General features: G+C 41.3%; 1 protein-coding gene across 1 annotated transcript in view; it reads left to right on the top strand.

Moving 5' to 3' along the window:
- The window catches only part of LOC124619330 (low-density lipoprotein receptor-related protein 1), a 756,280-nt gene that overhangs the window by 594,230 nt on the left and 143,140 nt on the right, over nt 1-18,910 (top strand). The window contains exons 40-42 of the mRNA XM_047145639.1: nt 671-860; nt 9,566-9,820; nt 10,435-10,662. Of these exons, the coding sequence (XP_047001595.1) occupies nt 671-860; nt 9,566-9,820; nt 10,435-10,662 (673 nt within the window). The remainder of the gene's footprint in view (nt 1-670; nt 861-9,565; nt 9,821-10,434; nt 10,663-18,910) is intronic.

Below are 18,910 nucleotides of genomic sequence, written 5' to 3'. Positions count from 1 at the left end.
GTGTCCCACTATGACACAAGGCAGTGAACAGCTGTCAAAATTTCCAGGGCTGTGATGTTGACCAGTTCCCCACATCCAACTGGATGTTGTCATCTGAGGTGAATCGTTTGTCCTTATGCTGACACTCTTCTTTGACCAAGATGGGCCCCTTCTGATCCACTTCCTGCAGCACAGGACAACAGCGAATACCCAGCATTACTTGCAAATCTGGGCCACCCTTCACCAAGCAATCAAAACAAAACGATCAGGCAATCTCACACTTTGGGTGATTCTGCTCCATGACAATGCAAAGTCTCGTACAGCCAACATAGTCGCGGCACTCCTGCAGAAATTCAAATGGTAGGTTCTCGGCCACCCTCCTAGTGATTACGCCATTTTTGGTCCCCTTAAAAAGGTTCTGAGGGGCATACGATTCACCTCGGACGACATCGTCCAGCTGCAGGTGCAGAACTGGTTAACATCACAGCCCTGGGAATTTTATGAGACAGTCATTCACCACCTTGTGTCACAGTGGGACAGTGTCAATACTTCTAACATTGAGGCACTGGTTTATGTAATTATGCCTCCGGCTTGTTTCTTTTTGAATGCCACTTATAATTTTGTCTTTTCTTGTATTGCATTCATGCAATTTTATACTATGTTTTTGTGTAGCAGAATTGTTTGTTCACAGGTTTTAAGCAGGGTAAAACCTCAACACACATTTGATATAGCTGTGTATGGGGATTACATATTCTGGACAGACTGGGTATTGCATGCTGTCATTAGAGCTAACAAATACACTGGAGATGATGTAGTATGGCTAAGGAGAGATGTACCTCGGCCAATGGGCATTATTGCAGTTGCAAATGATACAAATGACTGTGAGTTTTCAGTTCAACAAGTATAATTACACTTGCTTGTATCATAGAGTAATTCAGTAAAAGTAGTCAAATTGAACAGCAACATAGCCTTGTGGCAGAATTATCAACTGATGACTTTTGGAAATGTCACAATTATGAATGATATAAGTTTATCTGTCTTTAACCTCAAATTTTTTCCAAAATAGATGGCAGAACATGAATCTAGTTTGTAAATAGATATTTTTAACATAGCAATATTCTTTCTTACAGGTTCTGCTATAAAAAAGCAATTCTTTTGTGACAAAGATAAATATTAGATCCAGTACTATTCATATGTTATGTACATGTTTTGTCAAGTTCTGTAGATAATAAGCATCTAATCACTGTATGCTGATGACACATCTAGTGTCTGTTGTGTTGGCAGTGAGGTCAGCCTTACTGAAGGGGTTCAAAACTTTCTTGATAAGGCAAGAGCTCACTTCAAGAGTAACAACTTGGATATAAATTTTTGTGTTTACCGTATTTACTTGAATCTGAGCCCCACTTTTTTCCGAGTTTTTGTAATCCAAAAAACTGCCTGCAGCTTAGAATCGAGTGCAAAGTAAGCGGAAGTTCTGAAAAATGTTGGTAGGTGCCGCCACAACTAACTTTTGCTGTCGAATATATGTAGCACTAACCAGGCATGCTTGGTAGGCACAAAGATAAATACTGGCGTCAAAACCTCTGCGTCAGTAAATAAATTAAAAGAAAAGGTAGAAGAATGTAAACATTGTGCCATGTATTCTTTCGTGTTTGCTGCTATCTCATTTAAATCCTGTCTGCCTAATAAACTATGAAACTAGAGTGAGACAACAGCAAACACGGAGAAATATAAATATCATGTCATGTTTATATTCCTATTATTCTTATGCTGAATAGTGATACAGTCAGAAATGAAGCATGGCAACTGATTTGGGAATTTTTTTTCCCCTGATTTTGAGTCTTATTTTTCAGGTGGGGCTTAGATTCGAGTGCGGCTTAGATTCGAGTGTGGCTTAGATTCGAGTAAATTCAGTATACAATAAATCCTGCAATGCATTGCAAGTTATAAATATCTAAGGGAATTGGATATACTTCATAATTCCTCTCCTTCCCCCCCCCCCCCCCCTCCCCCTTCTGCGTCCATCTCCTCCTCCCTCTCTCTTTGTCCATCTTTCCTTGCCCCCCCCCCCCCCCCTCTCTGTTTGTGCATCACCTCCTGCCCCCTCTCTCTGATCATCTGCGGCTCTGAGACTTGTTTATTGTTATTGCAAACAAAACCTTGATAGAAAATTGAAGTTGCTGCAAATGGATGGGCAAATTGGTTGGGATCATTGCCAGGGTATGAGAGAGTCCTCTCAAGCTGCTGGATCTGTGAGGATAGTAATTTCAACAGCGGTATTTGGCATATTTTTAATCTGTCAATGGGTAGGATTACAAAGTTTCATATTCCGTAGTAATAGTAGTATAAGCTTTAACTGATAAGCCATAAATGCAACATACTCATTTACAAAAATACATAGCCTACATTATGTCCAGTTGAATGTTTATTAGTGTATCATATAAAAATTTGAGATTAATCAATCAATAACTTTCAAGATTTTTGGTAACAAAGACAAACAGTAACTTGTCTTTATATAATAGTATATGTTCTGTTCTGTCCACTCATCTAATATGGGGTGCCTAGGAAACCTACTTTCTAGGATTGCTTGACAACAATTCAAGCAAATTGTATCAATGAATTTTTATTACAGTAAGATGAATGACAACTTTGGGAATTTACAATGGTATGTCGCAAGCACTTGGCGATAGTTAAATAAGAAGTCTCTTCAGTATATACAACTCCTAATACAAGTGAAACAATACAGTTCATAAGTCGCTGCTGTTGCATTCGTAGAATGGCTAGTCAGTCTCCCAGTGGGCTGCGGCCAGGCAACCAATCATCATCATCATTTTCATCATCATTACAAGAAGTGTAGTAACATAAAATTATGCAAGTCTAGTAACTGACGAGCTGAGGCTTGTTAGTTACTATTATTTTATGCAATAAGCACAGGAACCATTTGCAAGGCAAATATCCAATATTTGATAATCAGAGAAGCTCCTTGGACTTAATTGAGATACTGCCATGGAAAATAATGAAATACCATGTAAAAAAATTGAGCATTACACTAATATTAAAACTATTACATTAAAACCAGACTTCAAACAGGTAAAACAAGGAAGGGGCAGATACAGCTGGCCAGCTCTGAGTAAGACAGTTTAGAATAACGGACCCTTCATGTTAAATTAACAGCCGATTGCTACGAGATAGAATGTCAACATATGAGGAATGCCGCAGCAAGCTTGGAGGCCACATCTCAGAGGCTACAGTGAGATGGGAAGCAGCGCACTGCCCACATGCACGTACACAGCCAATGTGGACAGGATATGCTCACTGAACTGGTGGGTGACTGATAACATGCCAGGGCAGCACCTCCAAATGCAACAAACAGCTCAGATAGCCAAGAGCAAACAAGCAGACATATAATTTCATGCATAATAATCATAGAACTTATAAAAATACTCAAAACAATCAAGAAACTCAGTGCGAGGATGGCTCAAAGCTCCAACCAAACCTTATGTATTGCAAGAAGAATATTATGATAAAAATTACTAAGAGGAGTAACCAGTTAATCTTACATAAAATATTACAACAAGTTAATCTAATACCCAAGAAATCACAGGGCTACCCAAACACATAAACTTAGTAATTTAAAAGGCAACAGGCAAATCTTGAGGGGTAACACTCAAACTACTACAATAGTAATTGTATTTAGAACAATAAATATTAATTTTTTTAAGGGGGAAAATCTCGCCAGAGCTATGGAACTTAACTACCCAAATGAGCCAAGATTTACTGGACTGCTAGTGTTTGCTCACCAAGGCCATAGGCAGTTTTATAGTCATTACCTCAGTCAGGGAAACAACAACTTCCAATACAAATAACACTCAATGTTGACCTCAGTGGTCACTAATACATGTGGTGGCCTAGAACATATGACACAATTGATTTCAGGCCCAAATGACAAGATAAGCTGACATTGAACAAGTTGCAATTAAAAGAAATTTTAAAACACATCGATTATGGCAGTCAGATAATTTCAAACAGAGGCACAAAAGGTAAATTTAATGCTTGAGACAGAGTGATGGAGAACCACAGGCAATCTAGTGTAGTGGGAGTAACTTCAACATGGGAGCACATATGTCAATCAAGTAACCTTACCCCCAAAGAGCAGAACAGACAGCACCAGAAAATGAAAAGCACCCCAGCACCCACATCAGCAACTATGCCTTCTGAATCCAGGGTAAACTGACTGCATTGACAATAGGCCCAAGTACTGCCGTCTGACACAACTCTACTAACGCCTGGCCACTTAGACAACCATGCATCCGTAAGCTCCATGAACAGCTCACCATCGGTTACATGTGCCTCTTGTCTCTCACTCAGTGACGGCGACCAACTGCCTGCCCATGTGGTCAACAATGTGCCCCAAGAAACTACAACCAAAGAGTCAACTAACAGGTGACCAAAGCACCAGCCTGTGACTAGACAGAGATGGATCACGCCAGTAAGCAAACATGTAAAAATATAGAACAAGCTGACATGGTTTAGGCACATTGTCTTTGTGGAACTTCCAAGAATCAGTGATGTGTGGTCTGATGCAAGTGCCCTTTTTTATCACTTTCACATAAAAGGCAGTATTGACAGTCTGTGTAGGTGGTACAAACTAGTGGTGGATTATACCACTAGCAGCAAAAAAGACAATGAGTATTACCTTCACTTTAGATCTGTTCATATAAGCATTCTCATGGTGTGGTGACTGTGATCTGTGCCATTTGGGGCTGTCTCTCTATTTCAGGGTCATGTAAAAACTCAAAACTGGTGTTGAGTAAAACATTGTCCAAAATTGGAGCATCATTTCTGTACAATTCCAGAAGTTCTTCACAAATGCTGACCCAGTGGACTTGTGGTCTGTAGTCAGAATTTTTGGGTCAAGTTTTGTACACACTTTTGTCATCTGCAGTTCTTCAGTTACAGTCTCATGGAAGATGGTTTTGGGTATATGCAAAGTCTTAAATATCAGACAAACACTCCTTCCATCGTCTTGTTCAAAATTTCGAACACATGAGTCCCATTGTCACCTTTCAGCTTTGAAGGACATCTGGAATGAATCTCATTGTCGACCCATCTTGGCCTTCCAAAATGTCTTGTTCCAGCTATTGTGACAGACATATATTCCCAAATGCCTGCTCAATCACTGGAAATGTTTTGGCCATAGACTTCCAAAGTTTCACGAAAAATTTGATTGTGTACTGCTTGAAATATGTTCACTATTTTTATATACTTGAATTTAGCAGATTTCATGACAGTACTCACTTTTCCGTGGATGTTTATAAGATGAGATTTGACTTTTTTGTGTTGGCTTCAGTCGTCTAGTGAAAGTATGATTCCATAATGCTGTTTTGTCGGCTGCGGAAATGTCTGGTTCAATGCGTTTGCCGCATTTTTGGTGCTTCAAATACCATTTTTCCGAATATGCTTCCTTCTTGATGTTTATATAAAAAAGTAGATAAAATAACTCATTTTTTCTGGTCACATGCAAATTATTATAACAGGGACCTGTACATTGTTCCACCGTCACACACCGAGTGTTCACTGCTGACTGACTACGGTCAAAGACGACTCCAGCATCAAAGACATTTCACACAACACACAAGCTTCCACTTGTAACCAGTCTCTTTGATATTATTCGTCACATCTACTAATATTAATCAGTATGCTGTCACTCTCGAACATATAAGCAAATTAGCATAAAATAAGGCAAATTACAATTCAAAAAAAATATTGTGACAAAAATATAAGAAAACATTTACAACCTCCCTCATTAGATTTGGTATATAAACACATCTCCCATATCCATTACACGCTGTTCAAGTGAACATTGCATCACAGGTGGAACCGGACCACCAAGCGGAGGATCATGCAGGAACATGTCTTTATTCTCAAGGAGCTTGGAGGAAACTTGGATGCATTGGGAAGTTAGCAGACCCTGCCAACATGCCCTGGTGGATAGACAAAACAGCAGGAGTGTCGGAATACAATTGGTGATATTAATTTATGGACAAACCATGTACGTCTTTTCTGGTCTTATGGAATTGTAGCATGAGGCAGGACCTGCAAAACAAATATGAAAAGGGTTCTCTTACTGTAAATGAGAGGCTTGAGGAATGAAGTGAAAGTGAAACCAGGAACATCTTCTCAAAACCTGTTTACTGGATTTAATATTTTCACACTTTATGCTGTCTATTGTTTGAAACTGTTCCATTAGTGAAAGAAGGCACTAATGTCAGAAACAGAAAAATGCACATCCAGAGTAATGATGCAAGGCATAATACAGTTTTACATATGGTAATAGAAGGTTGAAGTTAACAGCAGAAAGTCCTTACATCAAAGGAGCTGATTTTCATAATTTGCTACCAAATTATGTTAAAATGTTGCCGGGAGATACCTTTTGAAAACAAATTAAGTGGTGGCTTATCCCTAAATGCATGTATAACTTGGAACTAACATAAATGATAATATTAGCAACTGCCCTGGCCCAGCTATAAGTGTAGTACTAAATTGCATATAAAATCAACTGCTAACTGTGAAGTGAATTATTGTCATATTGTGTGAATTAAATAATTGTGCAATAGCATAAAAAACTCCTGTATGTACAAGTAATGGTGTAATTGTACTTTGTCAACATTCCCCATGAATTAAAATTATGTGTTGCGAGCAGAAACTAGAGAATAATCTTGAAGTAAACCCACTACCAATCATTTATATTTGAACTACAATTGAAGGCTTACATTCAGGCATTGCAAAGATTCATGGATAAATATTATTTCCATGTTTGCAGCATTTGGCAGTTTGTTCTTTTACCAATAAATCAGAATGTACTTTCCAAACAGAACTTAAGATTGGTACACATCCATTTACATCTTGGAACTCACAATTTTCGTGATTTCTAAGAAACTACTTCAGATTCACAGTTAATACACCCGTAAAAATTACATGAAATATATAACTGCAGAAAATATTGTCAGTTGATTTTATTGTGTTAAAGATATAGTTATTCCCCAACCATACAACCTTTAATGCTTCACTACTGAGGTTTTGATGATGTCATATCACAAAGTGGGGCAGCCATTGTTTCCCAAATTTTGTCTCTTGCTTCTGCAGTGCCATACACTGCACTTGATGATATTTTCATATCTTCATTGTCTTGGTGTAGCTGATGAGTAAAGTGCAGCAAAGATATTTAAAATTTGTATTCTGTGCAGACTTTTGGGCGCTAAAGTCATTATAATAGAGTTTAATGATCTTAAATTTTTACTTTCAAGACTTACTGTATTTACCAATTACAAGAAGATCTTCTTTCCCAAATTTTTCATTCTAAAAATACAGGATTGTCATATTCAAAGATTAAACTATTGCTACTGGGGCCAACATTTTTGCATTGTTTGTTTGGTTACTGTAGGGTTCATCTTACATAAATCTTTGGATATTCAACTCACATGTAGATTTATTTTGAAGAATTCAGAAAGGTAGGGCTGGACAAAAGATACATTTGAACAAACTCCAAATTTCCTGTTGTGCCTAAGCACTACACACAGTGTTGACTTTGCTTGAACAGTACTAGTCTAGGGGATATGTGAGTACTGTGAGCTAGCCCCTACAACAATGTTTCTCTCCTTAAAATCTGACAATTTTGTTGTTCACACAAGAGGAAATAGCATGAAATTCCATCATCTTACAAGCTCATGTTGTAGTTGAACAGGTTTGTAATAAAGTTCTCATACATGTATTGATACCGGACACAAACATTTGTGCTATTTTTTTATGTAAGAGTAACATTCAAAGGAGAAAATGTCCTTCAAAAAGCATTACTTGATTCTGAACCCACATCAATATTTTATTTGGCTAGGAGAGACCATAATGATTTAGCAAGTAGGTGGCAAAAGAGAAATTTGCTTTCTGTTTATGAACCGCTATTAAAATACTGGGTAAAAACACTAACAAAATTTTTATCAACTTTAGAACAAGATGGTGACCTTCAGATGACATAAAAAATCAAATTTAATCCAGAATTAAATGTCTAATAAACAAAATAAATCACACTAAAGTAACTAATTGTTGTCATGAGAGTAAATTATGGCAGTAAGACCTATCATGAAAATAGTGCTAACAGACATCATTAAAGTTCGAGAATAGGATTAAATAATGACAGCAATCTTTTATTTATGTATTAGTTTCTGTTGTTACATATGATATGCATCCTAGAAGATATTGCAGTTCATACTTCACAGTTGTTCAAGCACAACACTATGGGAGGGTTGAAGGGAGAACAGTGAAGAATGAAGATGAGAGCAGGGAAGGGAGTGGTGAGTAGACAAAAAATGTCATGCTGCCAACCATGGGAATATATACCACATACTTTGGCTTTTTGTGAACATCTACTATGTTTAAACTTCAGTTTGCATGAATTCATTTGTAGTTTGAAGTGGGCACATGCTCAACAATAGCATATATTTCTGCAGGAGATTGTAGAAGCGTGGATAGGGACCAGGAGTGCACTTACATGTTTCTTCCAGCAATGTTGGCAACGCTCAAGGTGAGGTATGACAGGAATGAAAGGGGGTGCGTCAATTACCGGTTTTACACAGCCAATAAGAGAGTAGCGAGCAGATGATATGTTTGGAAGTGAGAGACATTGTAACATTCTCATGTCAGCACAGAACTAAAATCTGCTATGTACTCAGAAAAAGAAACTGTGTTCTCAGTTTCCACTGCTACCTCAGAAATTGTAATTATATAAAAGAAAAAGCCAAATATTTTTGACCACAGAGATATAAATTTCGCAACTCTGCTATTATGACAATGATGATGATTAATAATAGTGATACCATAGATGACAGGCATAGTAAGCAGAAAAGGTAGTGAAGATAAAAAGTAACGTAAACCATCTCTTTTCATCATTTTTTTTCTCCTTCTGTTATCAAAATGCAGACAACTAATAAATGGCATATGTTTAGGTTAGGTATAATGTTAACTTGTTAGGCAGATACTTCATGTCAATAAAACTAAATCTAAATTACGTCCGGTTGCCTTAAAGGCCCAATGGTACTGACCGACTGCTGTAATCCTCACCCTACAAGCATCACTGAATGCAGATATTGAGGGGCACACCGCTGTCCCGGCTCTTGTCAGTTTTCGTGACTGGAGCCAACACTTCCCAGTCAAGTAGTTCTTCAATTGTCCTCACAAGGACTGAGTGCATGCACCTCATTTCCCTACAGTGTTTGGTACACTGGACAGTCACCCATCCAAGTGCTACCCAAGTCCAACAGCACTTTAACATCAGTGATCTGATGGGAACTGCTGTTACCACTGTGGCAAGGTCACTGGCTTATGTCAATAAAACAGTTTGCAAATTTGATTAGTCGAAATATGTAAAAATAAATTTTTCTCAAGGAGCCTCTTAAAAAAAGAGAGGCCATCTTAAACTCAGGGTTGCCTTCTGCTCATGGAAATACAGTATAGCTTATAGATACAATATTTCTCTGATTTATTTTATGTGTGAGGAATACAGTTTTAGTACAACTATATGTGATTTTAACAGGTACATCTAATGCCTGCCGCAATAGGAATGGTGGTTGTGAAGACAAATGTGATCTAAATGAGGCAGGGTCTGTCATATGCAGTTGTTTTTCTGGCCGGAAACTGCAGGCTGACAATGCCAGCTGCTTAGTAACAGAATCTGAATGTAACACTAACATGTTTGGTTGTGCTTCTGGAGGCTGCATACCATTTCATTTAACTTGTGATGAAGTTCCTCATTGTGAAGATGGATCTGATGAGGACTCAGCCGTGTGTGGTAAGTAAAAAACTCACAATGTAGTATACTTTTAATTTTTCTTCACTTTGCATACATTTCTTGAGACCCTTTTCCATGCAAACAGTTGATATGTTTCAAATTTTTGGGAATAATATAAGGACTTTGTGATAATTCTGTTGTTCTGTGCTTACAATAAATATTCTCTGATATGAATGATGTGCCTTTCAGTCAAGAATAAAGTGAATACTGAAATCAACCATTAGCAGCAGGTTTAAACTGTGTACTGCTGTCAACAGCCCAGCCATTATGAATAAGTGCTGCACTTCATAGCCATGGACACAGCTTCAGTTTCTCAATAAGTAAAGGCCTATGCTCTGAAGTGATAACATAAGTGATGAGAAATTTATGGAGGCTGAATGTATGTTATAGGCCATGAAGGTGCTCAGATAACTCTCTGCTTAATAACACTGGCAGACCAGAACAGATATTCAGCTTGATTTTTTCCTTAGACACAGTTTCAATCTGCCACTAATGGTTAGTAGTTCTTTTACCAATTATTTTAGCTTAATGCAAAGCAATTACATAATGGTATCAATAAAAGCAAATATAATTATAATAACCTAACAAAAACCAATTTTTTAAACTTTCAACAGAGTTTCGCACTTGTCCCGAAGATTATTTCCAATGTGGAAATAATAGGTGCATCTTCCGTAACCAGACGTGCAACAATAAGGATGACTGTGGCGATGCAAGTGATGAAGTAAATTGCCTTTGCTCTGGTGATCATTACTTCCGATGTAACTCAGGTCATTGCATTCTTGGTGACTTCCGATGTGACCATGATCCGGATTGTCCAGATGTCAGTGATGAGATTGGTTGTCGTAAGTCTTTCAGTCATTGTTTGTGGAAGATTAACCTTTCTATTTTAATGTAATTTTATTGTACAATTAAGGACTGGCAAAAATTTATAAGGCATTATTTTTGTATTTTTGACTCTTTCACTTTTTTATGGCACAATTGTAACCAGCTTTGGCATTCAAAACCCATCTTCAGACGCTAGAGGCTGTGTTTGATGAACAAGTGCTTATGTGTTATAATGCATGAACAGTTTTCATCAAATGCTGCCCATAGCATCTGAAGATGGCCTTTGAAAGCCAAAACAAGTTATGAGTGATAATTAAAAAGTTATTGGGTCAAAAATTAAAAAAAATAATACTTTGCAATAAGTCAGTCACCATATCTGCAAACAGAATGTTGTTTCTTGTAAAATAAAAACAATGCTTACGTTTTCTCTTGTCAGAGAAACATAGAAATACTAAAGGAGACACAGTGTATGGAGAAGACTAATTCAGTCAGAAACTTTTGAGTTAGCATTTGACGTATTCTAGTATTTACATTCTGTTCCTTAATTGCATCTCCTATCTTCCTAACTCCTTAGTTTCAGAAGAATAGATCTTTAATTTCAAATAAATATGGGAGGTGGAAATGAATATACACACAATTGTCCACATTAAGTCAACAAACTGTAGTATGTCCACTACTGAGTTGGTGCCCTAAATAATAGTAATGAAACAAAAAATATAAGAAAACTGAACCATTTATAATTCAAATAAATATTTACAATGGTTTATCTGGGGAACTATTTGGAGTCGATAGATGTTTGAATATACTTTTGTTTCAAATTATCATTTATGTTACATCTAGGATGTTGCAGTATCATTTAGATAGTGGGTAAATGTGAATGTTGTGTGGGATGATTGATAGGATACCCCTGGAGGTATACAAACATGAATAAGAACATGTGCAATAATGTGAAATAATAATACATTCAGCTATGTGTATTAGGCTTCGTATCTTTCTGACCAGTTACAGCAGTGCAGTTCACCATCTTAAGGTAAACACCATCTACTGCAACCATATCATTCGTCATACTATACAAAAAATCATAACATCTGTATTTCCAACAATGGAAAATCCAGGATGAAATGTAACAATATACACTCCTGGAAATGGAAAAAAGAACACATTGACACCGGTGTGTCAGACCCACCATACTTGCTCCGGACACTGTGAGAGGGCTGTACAAGCAATGATCACACGCACGGCACAGCGGACACACCAGGAACCGCGGTGTTGGCCGTCGAATGGCGCTAGCTGCGCAGCATTTGTGCACCGCCGCCGTCAGTGTCAGCCAGTTTGCCGTGGCATACGGAGCTCCATCGCAGTCTTTAACACTGGTAGCATGCCGCGACAGCGTGGACGTGAACCGTATGTGCAGTTGACGGACTTTGAGCGAGGGCGTATAGTGGGCATGCGGGAGGCCGGGTGGACGTACCGCCGAATTGCTCAACACGTGGGGCGTGAGGTCTCCACAGTACATCGATGTTGTGGTCGGCGGAAGGTGCACGTGCCCGTCGACCTGGGACCGGACCGCAGCGACGCACGGATGCACGCCAAGACCGTAGGATCCTACGCAGTGCCGTAGGGGACCGCACCGCCACTTCTCAGCAAATTAGGGACACTGTTGCTCCTGGGATATCGGCGAGGACCATTCGCAACCGTCTCCATGAAGCTGGGCTACGGTCCCGCACACCGTTAGGCCGTCTTCCGCTCACGCCCCAACATCGTGCAGCCCGCCTCCAGTGGTGTCGCGACAGGCGTGAATGGAGGGACGAATGGAAACGTGTCGTCTTCAGCGATGAGAGTCGCTTCTGCCTTGGTGCCAATGATGGTCGTATGCGTGTTTGGCGCCGTGCAGGTGAGCGCCACAATCAGGACTGCATACGACCGAGGCACACAGGGCCAACACCCGGCATCATGGTGTGGGGAGCGATCTCCTACACTGGCCGTACACCACTGGTGATCGTCGAGGGGACACTGAATAGTGCACGGTACATGCAAACCGTCATCGAACCCATCGTTCTGCCATTCCTAGACCGGCAATAGAACTTGCTGTTCCAACAGGACAATGCACGTCCGCATGTATCCCGCGCCACCCAACGTTCTCTAGAAGGTGTAAGTCAACTACCCTGGCCAGCAAGATCTCCGGATCTGTCCCCCATTGAGCATGTTTGGGGCTGGATGAAGCGTCGTCTCACGCGGTCTGCACGTCCAGCACGAACGCTGGTCCAACTGAGGCGCCAGGTGGAAATGGCATGGCAAGCCGTTCCACAGGACTACATCCAGCATCTCTACGATCATCTCCATGGGAGAATAGCAGCCTGCATTGCTGCGAAAGGTGGATATACACTGTACTAGTGCCGACATTGTGCATGCTCTGTTGCCTGTGTCTATGTGCCTGTGGTTCTGTCAGTGTGATCATGTGATGTATCTGGCCCCAGGAATGTGTCATTAAAGTTTCCCCTTCCTGGGACAATGAATTCACGGTGTTCTTATTTCAATTTCCAGGAGTGTAGTTATAAAGCTAGTTGCTACTCGCCATACAGCAGAGATGCTGGGTTGTAGAAAGGCACAACAAAAAGACTTTCACACAATTAGCTTTCAGCTAACAAAGCCTTTGTCAAAAATAGACAACATACGCACACTCACACAAGCACAACTCACACGCACATGACCAGTCTCTGGCTCTAGCTGTCGGAGACTGTGGTCATGAGCGTGTGAGTTGTGTTTGCTTGAGGGTGTGCGTGTGTGTATGTTGTCTAATTTTGACAAAGGCATTGTTGGCTGAAAGCTAATTGTGTGACAGTCTTTTTGGTGTGCCTTTTTGCGACTCAGCATCTCCACTATTTGCTGAGCAGCCACTGTCCTTTTTCATTATACTGAAATATCTATATTTACTATTTTAAATGGCAAATTTACCTATACCGTATGCAAGGGAAAGGCAATCACTCACCTATAGTGGACTGATGTGTGTGGGATATACAAACATGTAACAGAAAATGGTATTCGCATTAGCTTCTGAGCTTTTGCTCTTTTTCTAGTAAAAAGTACACAGATTCCCACACACAGACACCTAAGTGTACACGTCTGTGGCTGCAGCATGACTGCTTATTGCTTATCAATTACTGGAAGTGGTTGTGTGGACTAATGGAGGTGGAAATGGGGTAGGGAGGGTGCAGGAGGCAAGGAGACAGTAGCGGGATAGAGTGAGGCAGGTAGTTTGACAGATGACTCAGTGGCTCCGCAATAATGCCAAAGGAGTTCAGAGGCTAGTGTGTGTGTCTGTCTGTCTGTGTGCTTGTGCGTGTGCATGAGTGCGTGCGCATGTAAAATGCGGTCCATCAACTGACCTACATATTTTGTCCAGCATTTTCTACTGAGATGTGACACATAGATGCTAACAAGCTACCAGTAGTAATGTGGAATAGATGAAGGCCCAAGAGTAACGTGCCCAGGTAATTTTGCATGTTAGAGCACCACTTCTGGGACAAGGAGGTACGCCAGCTCCAGATTGAATCTGCCAGGTAGATTAACGATGGGGGACAGTCCGTTGGCCAGCCTGGATGTAGTTCTTAGCCGGTTTCCCACTTTCATTAGGTGAATATTCAGATGGTACTAAAATCCTGTCCCAGTTACATGATTCACAAACATTTAGAAAACTTTCACTTGCTTTTACATGAATAGCACTACACACAGACAGTTGAGATATGTGTGTTCTATGCCAGAGGGTAATAGGGTGATGGCAGGAAAGGCATCTGACCACCTCTTCAACTAATAATGCCAAATCCATTAATAACTATGCTGAACATGTGCTGATATGAGACAAAGGCACAAGAAAAAGAAGGCGAAGAAGAAGAAAGAAAGCAAAAAAAAGAATATGGTGAAATCTGACATCGAACAGAGGACATATCAGGAATAGCACTGAAGGAGGAGAGAAGTTTGAGGACCGTAACTGGCGGAGAAGTCTTCTTTGATGACCCACCAAATAAGATGGAATGATGTGGGATGGTGATGATGATGATGATGATCTAATGACCTTGTTGCTACTAGGAAATTAAACTCTTATATCATAAGTGTTACTCCTATGTGGGATGGGATTTTACATTTTTGAAATATTAACATTCTAAGTGAACCTGTGGAATGTAAAGCACATTTATCTGTACTTCACAACCTATTTTTCATCGAATGAAGATTTTATGTTAATTAAGATATAGATAATATTATGAGAAGGGAAGTTGCTGCTCACCATATAGTGGAGGTGCTAAGTCGCAGATAAGTACAACAAAAAGACTGTCACAATTAAAACATTTGGCCATTAAGGCCTTCATCAGCAATACACACACACACACACACACACACACACACACACACACATGCAAACGCAACTCACACACATGAATGCAGTCTCAGGAAACTGAAACCACACTGCAGGCAGCTGCACCAGTGCATGATGGGATTGACAACTGGGTGGGGGTAAGGAGGAGGCTGGGATAGGGAGGGGGAAGGATAGGATGGTGGGGGTGGCAGACTGTGAACTGCTGCAGGTTAGACGAAGGCAAGGGGATTGGCCCGGAGGGATTTTTTTTTTTTTTTGGGGGGGGGGGGGGGGGAGTTGCGAAAAGGAGAGAAGTAAAAAGACTGGGTGTGATGGTGGAATGACGGCTGTACAGTACTGTAATGGGAACAGGGAAGGGGAGGATGGGTGAGGACAGTGACTAACGAAGGTTGGGGCCACTAGGGTTATACCAGGGAAACCTCCCACCTCCCCAATTCAGAAAAACTGGTGTTGGTGGGAAGGATCCACATGGCACAGGCTGTGAAGCAGTCACTGAAATGAAGGATATCATGTTTTCAGTGTATTCAGCAACAGGGTGATCCAGTTGTTTCTAGGCCATAGTTTATCGGTGGCTATTCATGTGGACAAACAGCTTGTTGGTTGTCATGCCTTCATAGAATGCAGCACAGTGGTTGCACCTTAGCTTGTACACCACATGAGTGTTTTCACAGGTAGCCCTGCCTTTGTTGGGATAGGTGATGTTAGTGACCAGACTGGAGTAGGTGATGGTGGGAGAATGTATGCAACAGATCTTGCATCTGGATCTATTACAGGGGTATGAGCTATGTGGCAAGGGATTGGGAGCAGATTTTGTGTGAGGATGAATGAGTGTATTGCATCTAGATCTATTACAGGGGTATGAGCCATGTGGCAAGGGATTGGGAGCAGATTTTGTGTAAGGATGGACAAGTATACTGTGTAGGTTCAGTGGATGACAGAATACCACTGGGGGGGGGGGGGGGGGATGGATAGTGAGCAAGACATTACTACATTTCTCATTTCAGGGCATGACGAGAGGTAATTGAAACCCTGGTGGAGAATGTAATTCAGTTGCTCCAGTCCTGGGTTGTACTGATGTGTGAGAGGAATGATCCTCTGGGGCCGGATGGTTGGTCTGTGGGAGGTGGTGGGAAACTGAAAAGAAAAGGCACGGGAGATTTGTTTTTGTACAAGGTTGAGAGGATAATAACAATCAGTTAAGGCTGTAGTGAGACCCTCGGTACATTTTGAGAGTGAATGCTTCTCCCTGAACATGCGACTACCATGGGTGGCTAGGCTGAATGGAAGGGATTTCTTGGTACGGAACTGGTGGCAGTTGTCGAAGTGGAAGTATTGCTGGTGGTTAGTAGGTTTGATATGTATGGAGGTTCTGATGTAGCCATCTTCGAGGCGGAGATCAACATCTAAGAAGGTAGCTTGTTGGGTTGAGTGAGACCAGGTGAAGTGAATGGGGGACAAGTTGTTGAGATTCTGGAGGGATGACGATAGGGTGTCCTCACCTTCGATCCAGATAGCAAAGATGTCATCAGTGAATCTGAACCAGGTGAAGGGTTTAGGATTCTGGTTTTATAGGAAGGATTCCTCTAAATCGCCCATGAATAGGTTGACTTGGGATGGTGCCATGCAGGTGCCCATAGCTCTAACCCAGATTTGTTTGTAGATAATTCCTTCAAATGAGAAGTAATTGTGGGTGAGGATATAGATGGTCATGGCACTAGGAAGTAAGTTGTTGATTTGGAATCGATCGGGTGTTGGGAAAGGTAGTGTTCAGTAGTGGTAAGGCCATGGGCATTAAGAATGTTAGTGTCCATGGAGATAGCATCAATAGTGATGAGCAGGGCACCATGTTGTTAAGGCACATGAACACATGAACTGTGGAGATTTGATGGAGGACATGGTTGCTATCTTTTATATTGGACGGTAGGTTCTGGGTAATAGGCTGAAGTTGTTGTTCTACAAGAGCAGAGATTCTCTCAGCAGCAGCACAGTAACTGGCCACAGTGGGGTGTCCTGGGTGGTTAGGTTTATGGACTTTAGGAAGGATTTAACAGGCAGGAGTGTGGGGAGTGATAGGGGTGACTAGAGAGATGGACTTAGGGGAGAGGTCCTGCGATGGGCCTAAGGATTTGAGTAGTGGCTGGAGATCCTGCTGGATTACTGGAATGGGGTCACTGTGGCAAGGTTTGTAGATGGAAGTATCTGACAGCTGGTGGAACCCTTCCATCAGGTAATCCTTGTGGAGAGGTGGAGCCTTTGTCTGCAGGTAGGATTATAAGGCTGGGATCAGTTTTTAGATGGTGGACTGTGACTCTTTCTGTAGATGAAAGGTTAGTTGGCATGTTGTGGGATTTGGGGAATGATGGTCAGTAATCCAGCAGGATCTCCAGCCACTACTCAAATCCTTAGGCCCATCCCAGGACCTCTCCCCTAAGTCCATCTCTCTAGTCACCCCTATCACTCCCCACACTCCTAAAGTCCATAAACCTAACCACCCAGAACAACCCGCTGTGGCCGATTACTGTGCCGCCGCTCTGCTCTTGTAGAACAACACCTTCAGCCTGTTATCCGGAACCTATGTTCCTATATAAAAGATACCAACCATTTCCTCAATCGACTCTCTCCAGTTCCTGTGGCTTAACCACATGGTGCCCTGCTCATCACTATTGATGCTATCTCCATGCGCACTAACATTCCTAATGTCCATGGACTTACCGCTGTTGAACACTACCTTTCCTGATGCCCAATGGATTCCAACCAAACAACTTACTTCCTAATTGCCATGACCAACTATATCCTTACTCAAAATTACTTCTCATTTGAAGGAATTATCTACAAACAAATCCGGGTTACGGCTATGGGCACCTGCATGGCAGCATACTAAGCCAACCTATTCATGATCCATCTAGAGGAATCCTTCCTAAAATCCCGGAATCCTAAACCCCTCATCTGGTTCAGATTCACTGATGACATCTTTGCTATCTGGATCGAAGGTGAGGACACCCTAACCACATTCCTCCAGACCCTCAACAATTTCTCCCACATTTGCTTAACCTGGTCTTACTCAACCCAACAAGCCACCTTCTTAGATATTGACCTCCACGTCAAAGATGGCTACATCAGTACCTCCATCCGTATCAAACCCACTAACTGCCAGCAATACCTCCACTTCGACAGCTGCCACCCATTCCATACCAATCAGTCCCTTCGATATAGCCTAGCCACCCATGGTAGTCGCATGTGCAGTGATGAGCAGTCGCTCTCAAAATATACCGAGGGTCTCACTCAAGCCTTCACTGATCGTAATTATCCTCCAAACCTTGTACAAAAACAAATCTCCTTTACCTTATCTTTCCAGTCTCCCACCACCTCCAAAAGACCCACTATCTGGCCACCACAGAGGATCATTCCCCTCGTACCTCAATACCAACCAGGACTGGAGTAACTGAATTACATTCTCTGCCAGGGTTCCAATTACCTCTCGTCATGCCCTGAAATGAGAAATGTCCTGCCCACTCTCCTTCCCACCCCTTCCAGAGTGTTCCTCTGTCCACCGAACCTACACAATATACTCATCCATCCTTACACAACTTCTGCTCCCAATCCCTTACCACATGGCTCATACCCCTATAAGAGACCTAGCTGCAAGACCTGTCGCATACATCCTCCCACCACCACGTACTCCAGTCTGGTCACTAACATCACCTATCCCATCAAAGGCAGGGCTACCTGTGTGATCTACAAGCTAAGGTGCAACCACTGTGCTGCATTCTATGTAGACATGACAACCAACAAGCTGTCTGTCCGCACTAATGGCCACTGGTAAACTGTGGCCTAGAAACAAGTGGACCACCTTTGTTGTTGAACACACTGAAAACATGATATCCTTCATTTCA

This window comes from Schistocerca americana, chromosome 6, assembly GCF_021461395.2.
Source record: "Schistocerca americana isolate TAMUIC-IGC-003095 chromosome 6, iqSchAmer2.1, whole genome shotgun sequence".
In the NCBI taxonomy this organism is placed as follows: Eukaryota; Metazoa; Arthropoda; class Insecta; order Orthoptera; family Acrididae; genus Schistocerca; species Schistocerca americana.
Note: the sequence above shows the minus strand (reverse complement) of the source record. Positions and strands in the feature narration are given on the sequence as shown.